The 12,429-nt window shown below is 32.8% G+C and overlaps 1 protein-coding gene across 1 annotated transcript; it reads right to left on the reverse strand.

Moving 5' to 3' along the window:
• Positions 1 to 1,117: 1,117 nt before the first annotated feature.
• Positions 1,118 to 8,784, reverse strand: LOC143071641 (lachesin-like). The gene is made up of 7 exons (XM_076246103.1): positions 8,596 to 8,784; positions 7,668 to 7,747; positions 5,550 to 5,626; positions 4,361 to 4,571; positions 3,382 to 3,522; positions 2,347 to 2,475; positions 1,118 to 1,527 (listed from the first exon to the last, which is right to left on the reverse strand). Exons 2-7 carry the CDS (start codon positions 7,744 to 7,746, stop codon positions 1,133 to 1,135), a joined length of 1,032 nt encoding a protein of 343 aa, XP_076102218.1. The 5' UTR covers position 7,747; positions 8,596 to 8,784; the 3' UTR covers positions 1,118 to 1,132.
• Between the last annotated feature and the right edge of the window lie 3,645 nt (positions 8,785 to 12,429).

Consider the following 12,429-nt stretch of genomic DNA (forward strand, 5'->3'; position numbering starts at 1 on the left):
AAACGAATGCTATATTTTTTTCTATCAAGTAGTCTAACTCTATTTTTGAAATTATAAATGATCTATAACAACAATTTTGAACAAACCAAAATGTAGAACTAACGTTACGAAGGACAATTACGTTACAACTATAGTCTTCATCCAAACTTTACACGAAATAAGAACTTTGGGTCTGTACACATATCTTTTTGGATTAATCCTATCAGACTGAGCAGAAACACTTGTTTATTGTTCTCATCTGTCTGAAAACACCCATTTTATTGCTTTTTTCTTATACGACAGAGAACATTCATTTTATTGTTGTTAGCATCCTATCGGGTACACATTATATTGTATTGCTCTTATCCAACTTAAAACACTCATTTGGTTATTGTTCTTTTCCGACTGAGAACACACATTACATTATTGTTCATTTCCGACTAGGCACGCGTTTATAGTTAGTGTTCTCATCCGACTGAGAACGCACATTTAGCAATCGTTTTCATCCGACTGAACACGCACATTTAGCAATTGTTCTCATCCGACTGAATACGCACGTTTAGCAATTGTTCTCATCCGACTGAACACGCACATTTAGCAATTGTTTTCATCCGACTGAACACGCACATTTAGCAATTGTTCTCACCCGACTGACAATACATGATAGCTGGTCATTGTTCTAATCCGATTGAGCACGCACATTAAGTAACTTATTGTTCTTATTCGAATGGCAAGACATATTAAGTTGTTGTTCTCATCCGACTGAGCACACATATTTTTTTATTCCCATCTATTGAGCACACACATTTGGTTATTGTTTTCGTTCGACAGAGCACATCAATCTTATTGTTGTTCCCAATCTCCTGAGCACAAACATTTTATTAAAATTTATTATTGTTCTCATCTGACTAATCACATACATTGGTGATTTTACTCATCCGTCCGAAAACACACATTTTGTTATTGTTCTCATTTTCTGAGAACACACAGTAAGTAGTTGCTCTCATCCGACTGATCACACACATTTGTTTATTTTTACGAACCCTACATAGCAAAATCACAACCGTATATAACCATGTTTGGCAAGACCCAGATAAAATAGCAGTAACAAACAAAAAATATATAAAAAAATCAGTAATCACATGAAATTATTTTATCCAACTCTCTGAATTATGTTGAAAATTTGTTCATCATAACCATATACATTAGATGTTACGCATTTATATTGACCAAAGACGCTTGGGTCTGTTATACGGCTCGAAACAGAAGTTTTGTGAGTATGTTCATCATTGACAGGTTTTAAATCAAAAACACAATCATAAATCATATCTAAGTTTGTATTTGTTAAGATTTTTGGCCTTTTGTCATCCATATAAGTGATATTTCCTAGCCATGTATCACCTTTAGTCCATGTTACACTGTAAAACGGATTTGCTGTGATATTACATATCATTTCGAATTTATCACTATATTTGGCTGAAAAGTAGATTCCTTCACTCGTTCTGTTGAATTTATGGGGGTCAGCACTCGCAGAGATATCTGGTGGAACTGAAAATGAAAGAAATTTACCTTAACTTTTTCACTTAATACAAACATGTGTTTGCTAAACTTCAAATGCTATGTATGTATTTGATGGGGTTGGCACCAACAAACAGGTTTAACCCTTTCACATTCTGTATGTGTCTATCTCAGGTCAGGGGTAAGTTATTCAGTGGTTGTCATATATTGAGGTATATCATATTTATTTTTGTTTTGTACATAAATTTGGGTGTTAGTTATCTTGTTTTTGTTTGAATGGTTTCATTTGTCATTTCGGGGCCTTTTATAGCTTACTATATAGTGTGGTATGGATTTTGCTCGTTGTTATTGACTTTGAAATAGCTATCAGTAAATGGTGTGGTATGGATTTTGCTCGTTGTTATTGACTTTGAAATAGCTATCAGTAAATGGTGTGGTATGGATTTTGCTCGTTGTTATTGACTTTGAAATAGCTATCAGTAAATGCAAGTAATCTCAGAGTAGAAACCAAGTTTGCATTACATTGCAATAGAACTGTTGAATCATATACTGTGTGAAAAACAGATGGTTCCTAAAATACAAGTGTTTTATGTGCTTACTGCACTTGTTTGGTAGTGACAGTGCAACAATAGTGCATATGGCATAAAGGTAGTATTGGCACTCATACCACATCTTCTTATATCTATTATAAATATTTTACCTTTCTTGATCGGCATGAGTATTGTCATTTTTCTCTCACTTTTAATTTTATCTATGATAAACAATGACTTTTATATCCTTTCTTAAAAAACAACGAAGAGGAAAACAATGATACAAATGACAGGAAAGAGTTACACGAGATAAACTTACATTCTGGTATAGGCGTCCAAGTATGATTTAAAGATTTGGTTAGTTTATGCTTCGCTATGCACATATAAGGAACTCCACAATCCCTGGTAAAATTTCGTATTTCTAACACATTTCCAGATATACCGATGTCTACAACAAAACGAATTATGAATTAAAAAACAAATTGTTAAGTACACAATGATAATATATATTTTGTCTAATTTTCAAAAGTTATTGTCATTGATGTGTTTTCTGTGTGAAAGGACTGCTATTGATTAATACGAATACTTCATTTCAAGTTATCCAAAGATCGCATATGGCCAACTGCCTTTTCTATGTTCCTGTGTGTTCGTGTTTGAGTGTATTTATCTATATTAATTAATTATTAGAGGATTGCTACTGATTTACCATGTAATATATGATTATAAGATTTAGGTCTGCCGGGAAAATATTTCCTCTCTCTCTTTTCTTTCTCTCTTTTTCTTTCCCTCTTTTTGTCGGTCTATCTATCGCTGTACTCTGTACACTACATTAATGATTATAATGTAGACAATTTCTACTAATGATATCTAACTAACTGGTTTATGCAGGTCGTACACAGGACGAGTGATACGGTGCTTTTTGTCCGCAATTTACTTTTTGTCCGACACTTTTGCGTTTTTGTCCGTTACTTTATGTCCGTTTTATTTTTGTCCGATTATTTTGCTTTTTGTCCGTTGCTTTTTGACCGTTTTGCTTTTTTAGCTCACCTGGCCCAGATGGCTACGTGAGCTTTTCTCATCACTTGGCATCCGTCGTCGTCGTTAACTTTTACAAAAATCTTCTCGTCTAAAACTACTGGCAAAATTAAAGCAAACACGGCCAATTTTTGTCCGTTGCTTTTTTTAGCTCACCTGGCCCAGAGGGCTACGTGAGCTTTTCTCATCACTTGGCATCCGTCGTCGTCGTTAACTTTTACAAAGATCTTCTCCTCAAAAACTACTGGCAAAATTAAAGCAAATATGGCCAATTAGTTTCCCTATGTGAGTATGTGATTGTCAGTTTGTATGTGATTACCTTGTAAATAACTACTACTGATGTACCATATGTACCATTTAATGTTTGGTTCGGGTCTCCCATAAACAGGACAAGTCATTTTAACAGACGTTCCTTCTACTGCTATAAAGCTGGCTGTATTGTCCGTTATGTAAAGATCCTCTACAACGTTTGAACAAAATCTTTTATTAAAAGACAATATAGTTTTCCTGGCATCGTCTTTATTTGAATGCCAGTAATAATGTTACATGAACCTTTTCACTGATATCCGCACTCACAATTAGTTTGATAGCTGGACAATATAGATGGGATCCTTTTAAAAAATTTACAGTGACAATTAGCCAACTAGCTAGCTAATATAGACAATATCCTTTGCAAACAATTTGGTTTCTTTTTGGTTTCTTTTCGTTGTTAGATGTCTGTCTCATCATTGTGACATATTTCTACAGCTGTGAAGGTTGTTCATATTTGACATTATGTAACATAGAATTACATTAGTAGTAAACAATTTATGATTATCCTCACCAGAGTAAAACTTCAATGATTTGAAACCATATAGATCTACTTATGTTGTTAAGTTTACATTAACAGTGTAAATTATCTAAAAGATTGAGACTGTAAATCTTGAATAATCCTGAGTGTAACATTTAGCAAAAATGTCACAGAAATCCTATTTTCATACCTCTTCCCTTTCGAATGAAAAGCTGCCCTGGTACATTGCAATACACTGTATAAATAAACAGCTCCGTTACACGAATAGTTTGCCTCGTGTAACAAAGTAATGTATTATACTAATGTACGCCAGAATTTGTTATGAAATAAATTGATAAATATATGTTACAGTATGTTACTATTGCAAAAACGAAACTACTGCATGCACATGTTCAAATAAACGTAACAGTAAAACTACAGCCACTTTATCAACAATGAATATAGACATGACAACAGTAAAACTATAATAACTACGTAAGTGTTTTCCCCTAAAAATGACAGCACTTACCAACTACAGTAACATTGTAGGTTACAATGGAAACATTCTTTATCTGTCCTGCGATATAATCTACACATCGATATACATCGGTATAGTTGCTCGTTATATCTTTGATATGTAACCTCTTTACATGTGTATCTATTATCAGCTGGATTCTTGAATCAGATGTTACTTTCATTCCACCCTGTACTAAAACCTCTTCACCACGTGTCCATGCTACCTAAATATTTGTGAATGATTTAGATATAAGATGATGTGGTATAAGTGCCAATGAGACAACTCTCCATCACAATCACAATTTATAAAAGTAAACCATTATAGGTCAAAGTATTGCCTTCAACAAGACGCTTGGCTCACACCGAACAGCAAGCTATAAAGGGCCCAAAAAGTACTAGTGTAAAACCATTCAAACTTGAAAACCAACGGTCTAATCTACATTAAAAAACGAGAAACAAGAAACACTTATGAACCACATCAACAAAAGAAAACTACTGAACATCAGATTCCTGCATTAGGACAGGTGCAAACAATTGAAGCGGGTTTAAACGTTTTAATGGTACCAAACCTTCACCCTTATCTGACATAATAATGTCACATCAAAACATAAGAAGACACACTTTAAAATATCAATTGAAATGACTTAACCCTATCAAAAAACATATTAACACATGTGAACATATAATTGTTTACTTTTATAAATTGTCATTTGGATGGAGAGTTGTCTCATTGGCACTCACGCAACATCTTCCTATATCTATATATGATTTGTTAGTTATAATGCTAACCATAGAAAGACATCGTTTGAGGATATACATTTCGTTTCTTTCATCCATGATATGACACCCCGACACAACATATCTCCTCTATGGAAAAAATACAATTATTTAGTTTATATAGTTACTAATCATAAAAAGAAACACACTGCACAGTGAAATTGGCATAAGTTTGTAATTTCCGCCTTTTTCATTGTTGTTTAGTTTGTTAATGTCGAACCCTGTAATGTGGTTATCTTGAGCTTTAACTACAAAATGTTCTACTTATGTAAATATGTAGTGTTTAATACCAGAAAGTTATATCCTATTATATACAACTGAAATTTTTCTTCGTTACTATTGTTTAGAAGATACACTTGAATCACATAAACTTTGGAGGAACAATCAACAAAAGAAGAGAGAAAATTGTTTAAGGAATATTATACCTCTTTACTCGATGAACAGTTGAGGAACACTTCTGTCATGTTCAGTAGAACATACACTGTTTGGTGTTGATCATGATCTAAAGAGAGAGAATACTATATTGGTAGTAATATTACCAATGTTTTGCATCTGTGATATACAGTGTACTTAACTAAAAGTTGTTTCTTGCGTTCCTAATTGTATGGGATTATTTAAGTATAAAAAATGATTTATGGGTGGAGAGCCTGCAAATAATTTTTTTTTAGATACAAAACTGTGTTCAACTCCACAAACAGGTTTTTACGAACCCTTACCAGGTGAGATATAAATTCTATAAAATGCGTTATAAACTTATGTTTAGGGAGTTAACTGCTATAATAGTTTCCAATCAAATCTATTGTAGAATGTATATGAATTAAATATCCTTGCAAGGCAATACTTAATGGAAATATTACTAATTCCATTTCATGTGTAACCTTTCACAAAGTGAATCACAAAATATGGAATGTGCATGTTACTTAACTGGACTACTAAATCATATCTTATATACTACTTTGTATTTAATTTTTTTTTTAAAGTACTGTGGAATACGCCAGAGGTCCATGCTTCCAGTTTTGATGTTTAATGCATGTTACTCGACATTAGAAGGTGCAACAATATTGAACCCATTACTCCGTAATTATTTCCCTGTTAAAGTTTTTAAAGGAGTGACTCAATTTTTTTTCAAGTGGATTTCTATTGTGCCGTATAAATATTTTCCCATGATTGTATTTCAATTGATACTATAAAATATCGTGATACCGGATTTACGGATTTAAAAAAACCAAAACCTACTAATCATGTGTAAACTTTGACATAGTTATGTAGTTAAATTTTACTAACCAGTTCAACTTACATATGGACGTGTTTATACAGGTTACAATAACCACAGACGTTTCCTTCCACAAAAAATATTTCTCAGAAATCTCGACACTGCTTGCATATGTCATATCCTAATCATAGGCGGATCCAGGGGGGACTTAGGGCCCCCCCCCCCTTTGGTGGGAAAAATATGGTTGATTATATAGGGAATCACTAAAACATGACTGGAGCGGGCCCCCTTAGGTCAGTCAGTGTCCCCCTTTAGGAAAAGTTCTGGATCCGCCACTGCTAATGTTTTTTGGGGTTATATTGAGACATTTAATTTGGTGGGTGTATTTTTTGCAGGTTTATTTTTGATTGTTTTAGTTAACTTCTTTTACATTTATTTTTTATATTCGGTACGATAAAAAGACGTTTGTCTATTGCTGAGGGTTGTATGTTGCCCTTTTAACACCGTTTTGTTATTTTTGTCATTGGGTTGCTGCCTCATCAATACATTAACAATACCTCATTTTATTTTATGTCTATTCTTCCAACCTAATCGAAGCAAATATATAGAAAATAACAATTGCATAGCGGTAACTTTTAATCTCCATGCTTTAATTATCTAAATTGACCTTTGACGTGCATCTTCAAAGTTTAATCACACAACCAGCAAACCGATGAGGCAGAGGTACAATGAGCACATCCACACCATATAGTATGCTAATAAACTCCAAACAGACAAAAATGTAAAACAATTCAATCGAAAATACAAAGGCCTGATTTATGACAAAACAAAAAACGAAATCAAATATGTTAGATTGCAACCAACGACAACCACTAAATTACAGAAAAAGAGTGGCGAAATGATGCAACAAAGGGACATTCAAACTCCTTTAAAGTCATGGCAGAAAAAGCAAACAGAATAAAACAGAATAACACTTCAAGAACAAACTTTAACATAAGATTGACACACAGCAATAACAGCAAAACAAAAAAATAACACATAAATTGAAGACACAATACTGACACGAAACCCACAGTCACTGAAAGTCAGTCTAGGGCCAACTGAAACTTAAACTTATCATGCTTTAAGGCAAAAAACCACCCCAGACTTGTTTGAAGCAAAAGCCAAAAAGCCAATTTATTGATAATTTGTCGTCATTACGGGACCAAGCAGAAGCTTGACAATTTTACCATTATATGAATTATACTCTATTTTGTTTTCATGTGTGTTGTTTATTTGCTGTTACTAAATATGAAGTGTAGTTTGTTTACAGATAACTACTTAAACTTACCGACAGAAAGTATATATCTTATGCAATGAAGAGTTACAACTAAATTGTAATACTTGAACAATTTGTTGAAGAGTAACATCCTACAAAGAAAATGATATAATTTGTCAAGTGTGTTTTGACATTATTTACAATTACAAAAGTGGATTACTTCTAGTGTAAGTGAACTACACATGGCGGCTTGGTCGTTCTTTTTCATAATTATTCAGAGGCAAATGTAGTTGCCTTCTCCATGTTTTCCACAGTAAAAAAAATAAAACACTGAGATAAAATAAAACGAAATTCTAGAGAATTTAAAAGAATAACACATTTAAAAAAATCTCTCCTTTTGAGTTTAACAACATGAACAACTTTTACGTTAAGAAGCTGTACAATGTATGATAATCTCTGCAATAAACTGAATTTTCTCAATTATGACAGGCTATAGTATTTCTGTTTTTGTGCATTTCGTTGTTGTTTGGTGAAATAAGACTTGTATTTGATTGGAGTGTAAAGGGAACTAATATGATTCTTACAAAGTTCTTTGAAACCAATATTATCAAGATGCTCGATTTGTTTTCATTTACAACATATACATTTATTTGTTACGTTTGGTCGCTTCTTTTCAACGGCATTCCTTATGGATCAAACTACGCGAATCTTCTTGCTGTTTTATTCTTTATTCCAACGGAGGCAGACTTCTAAAAGAAGTTTCCAAGGAAACATGAAAATAACTTGACATTAACCTACACCTTCATGTCACGCGTTTAAAAATAATGTTCATTTTCTGAATAATTTAAAGCTAAGGCTCTCAAATTAATCTCATTGAATTTGAGATAAAGATTACCTGATATTCAATTTAGTCTGCTTCATATCTTATGTTTGTATGTGAATGAAAATTTTAAAAACTTGAGTCATGTAATGTTGTATGTAAAAAACTAGGATTGCTTACCTTCCAAATTCAATATAACATGTAAATCCTCAGAATCAACGCTATGCTACTAATTGATGGAGAAAGAAGGTTGTCAAAGCCGGATATTTATGAGATCACCTGGAAATGACCACTTTACTCTACTTATCACTCCATTACACCGGCTACGGGGAAACATTTCAGTTTAAGTCAGAGTTCATGTTAACTGTTACACAATTTATACGTGTATATTCGCACATAATACTTCCGGATTTTTAATTTGTTTATCTAGTAATTTATAATTAACCTCATTAACAAAAAACAAACTTTATTTTTTTTAATTTTGAATGTTCTTTGATTTATTTTTTCTAAAATAATGTCAGCATTAATGATTATTGTTTCCTCGACAACAAAAATAAGATAGGGGTAACAGCACCTGCTTCAACATTTAATATATTTATCCTGCAATTGACCGTTTTACAATACAAATACATGAGTGTATTTATAACATGAACTGGTACTAGACAAAAGGCATTTGGATTTAATATTTTTTTATAAAGTTAGTTGTTTGATTACAAACTAATTTTCCATTGAAAGGTAGGTATATCCTTTTCAAAGTTTCTCTGAATAATAACATGAATAAAGCAGGCTTCACCAAAATGTAAGTTTTTGTATATCGGATATGCCTACTAAACAAAAAACTATAAATAGAACAGGGACTGATCAACTTAAGACATCTATAATGATGTAACTGGATGTTGGCCTCTGAATATTGCCTTTAAACTATTGTACTGTTAAATAAAGCGGTTTTTTTTCTTCGAAAAAATATCTTCTTCAACTGACAAGGGCTTAAATTGTGATACTATCATATTTATTCTTTTTCTTTTCTTATCTCAGTCTTTGAATTGTATTAATAATGGCAAATGGCAAATTCAAAAGCTGAAACACATCAAACTAATGGATAACAACTGTCATATTCCTGACTTGGTACAGACATTTTCTTATGTGAAGGTGTTGGATTTAACCAGGTTTTATAGCTAGCTAAACCGCTCACTTGTACGACAGTCGCATCACATTGCATTACAATTTATAATTATGTTTTCTCCTTTTTAAATGGTTTGTCAAAGAGCTACTGTGACATCGGAACATCACAAAAAGTATTTAAATATTTAGAAAAGTTCAAAAAGATTTGTGTCAGACAATTTTTAACTGATGTCCATGTTAGAATGTCCACTTCGCAACGAAAATAAACATTTTTTTAAAACGTCGTTGCAAAGTGAACAAGAAAAAATCCAATATCATAATTCTTTTACTAGTATTCAAATCATAATCTTTCAATTTATTTCCCACTAATAAAACTTCGTTTAGTAAATGCATGTGGCGGTCATATTGTTTTTAATCAATTGCCAATTCCAATTGTTATCGTACCTTTTTCATGTACAGTTGCAACGTCCTTTTATTTTTGTTGACCTCAATTCATAAAATACCTGTGGATTTTTAAAAATAAGATGTACCATCTTAGACAATAATCGAAACAATCATGTATCAAAGAAACTGCGTGAAACAACAATTGTTAATATTTTAAAAACGGATTTTACTATTTTCTAGTAGCTAAAATTGCAAATCAAATTATAAAATCGTATTAAATCATTAATTTTGTCTGATTCGTGAAGAAAAAATAAATTAAAATTCGACATTTAGCATGGTAGAGCCGCAAAAAATCGTTGCGAAGGGGACATCTTGCTACAACATGTTAAATTTTACCATGTGTTGTCAAGGTTACCGTTCAGTTTAATGTTTCATATTTTGTATTTAGTGAATATTGTCCTGTACAATTAAATCACTTATTTCTCAACCTTTTTATTTTTTTTTATTTTCCTATTGTCAAAAATATAAATTTAAAAAAACTCAAAATACCGTAATTTGATTTGTCATGTGGAGAACAGAACACCTTGGAATGATTGACTTGAATAGAAAACAACAACAACATACGAAAGTTGGGAGGAATTCATGTCAGATTGATAAATAGAATTATTATACTGAAACGAAATAATATAACCATAGAAAGGAGATTGTCTTGATTGTACTTATGGGAATTTATCGTGGACTTTCAAATTTATTCACAATATTTCTAATCTGGTGAAAATTAAGATACCGACATATCGTATAGACACTGCCTATGATAAATGCAACAAAATATCCTCTACTGTTATTGAACTGCATAATTCATATGAGTGTACCCGTACAACCACATTGGTCTATGATAAATGCCGTATACTACCTCTAGATAACTTTTTCTGGATTACTGAATTTATTTAAGTATACCCTTACACCCCGATGGTCTTTGTTTAATGTCATGTTGTACCTCTAAAAATCTTTTTCTGTTATTGGAGTGCTCAATTCATCTAAGCAAACCCCTACATCCTCACTGGTCCATGGTAAATACAATTTACTACCTCTAGATATTTTTGTTATTAGATTGCTGAATGTATATAAGTCTGCCCTTACACCCTACTGGTCTATTGTCAATGCCATATAATACCTCTAGATATCTTTTAATGTCATTGGAGTGCTGAATGTTTTTAATTATATTACCTTACACCCCCACTGACCTCGTTAAATGCAATATAATACCTATAGATATTTTTTGCTATTGGATTGCTGAATTTATATAAGTATACCCTTATACACCCATCCTCCCCTCCCCCACTGGTCTATTTCTATCATTTGATTGGTAACTTTTTAAAGTTTACCCTTACATTCCCTGTAATTAATTACAGAGCATTATGGAGGCCAGCCTGAAGTACTAATACTAGATCAATCCACAAACAAAGATTTATATACTCTAGCTCACTTGGTAACATACATCGAATCTTCCTGCACATGAAAGACAGCAATTGAAAATATATAATTTACTCACAACATGGTCGGAATCGAATCCGTGTATTACGAACGCTACCACAGGAGTACATGTGACCGATAAAACTAATGAAAAAAAAAACCTTTTTTCATTTTGGAAATCAGTTACCTGCCAAAATATGAAATTAATTTCTTCAATATCACGTGTCTAAAGTAAACTCGAACCATAACTTTGGTACGGTATCATTCATCAAACAAATACTCCTGAAAGTTATTGCCAAGTCTTACAAAATATTTCTAATCTATTTCATTTAAATGCCCAAAATGTCCTCAAGAGTTTTAATTTTTTTACAAAAATGATTTTTAATTAGATTTTATGTTTTTATTTGAAATTAAGTACCTGCCTATGGGAATCATCAGATGGTACTTACTTCAATATGAAATTAAAAAAAACAAATAACTACTCTGGAGTTAGAGTATAAATCCACTAGACTTGAGTAGTTTTACCTATATTTACCAAAATGAAAGTCCATATGTTCCAATGCTACGTCTTGTTAATGATTCTTAATACTGGTAAGTTGTTCATTTTAGACACTGTTAAACTAAAGTATTATTCCCCAAGGGTGACTGGGGAATAGAGATATGGTCACTTGGTCTTCCCCCGACCAGCAGTAAAACGCTTGCCGAAGTGGGGCGTCCGTTTGGCTGTGCGGGATGTATCAAGTTCGCAGTCACGTCCGGTCAGAATGGGGACGTTAAATCCGATGCCTCGTGTACAGAGAGTGCCACAGTCTTTGCACGTTAAGAACCCTTGCAACAACTCTTTGAGGGGTCCGTAGGTGGCCTGTTGCAAGGCAAATTTTCTGTCCCTATCCAATATATCCTCATTTTCCAGTGGCAGTCCAAATTTCCCCGACCATCATCCCAGATGGTCTACCTATTGTATTTATTATGAACTTGTTCTCGTCCTGTATATGCATGAAATATTTGCCACTGGACGTTAAGCAACCAACAACC

This window comes from Mytilus galloprovincialis, chromosome 4, assembly GCF_965363235.1.
Source record: "Mytilus galloprovincialis chromosome 4, xbMytGall1.hap1.1, whole genome shotgun sequence".
Classification (NCBI taxonomy): Eukaryota; Metazoa; Mollusca; class Bivalvia; order Mytilida; family Mytilidae; genus Mytilus; species Mytilus galloprovincialis.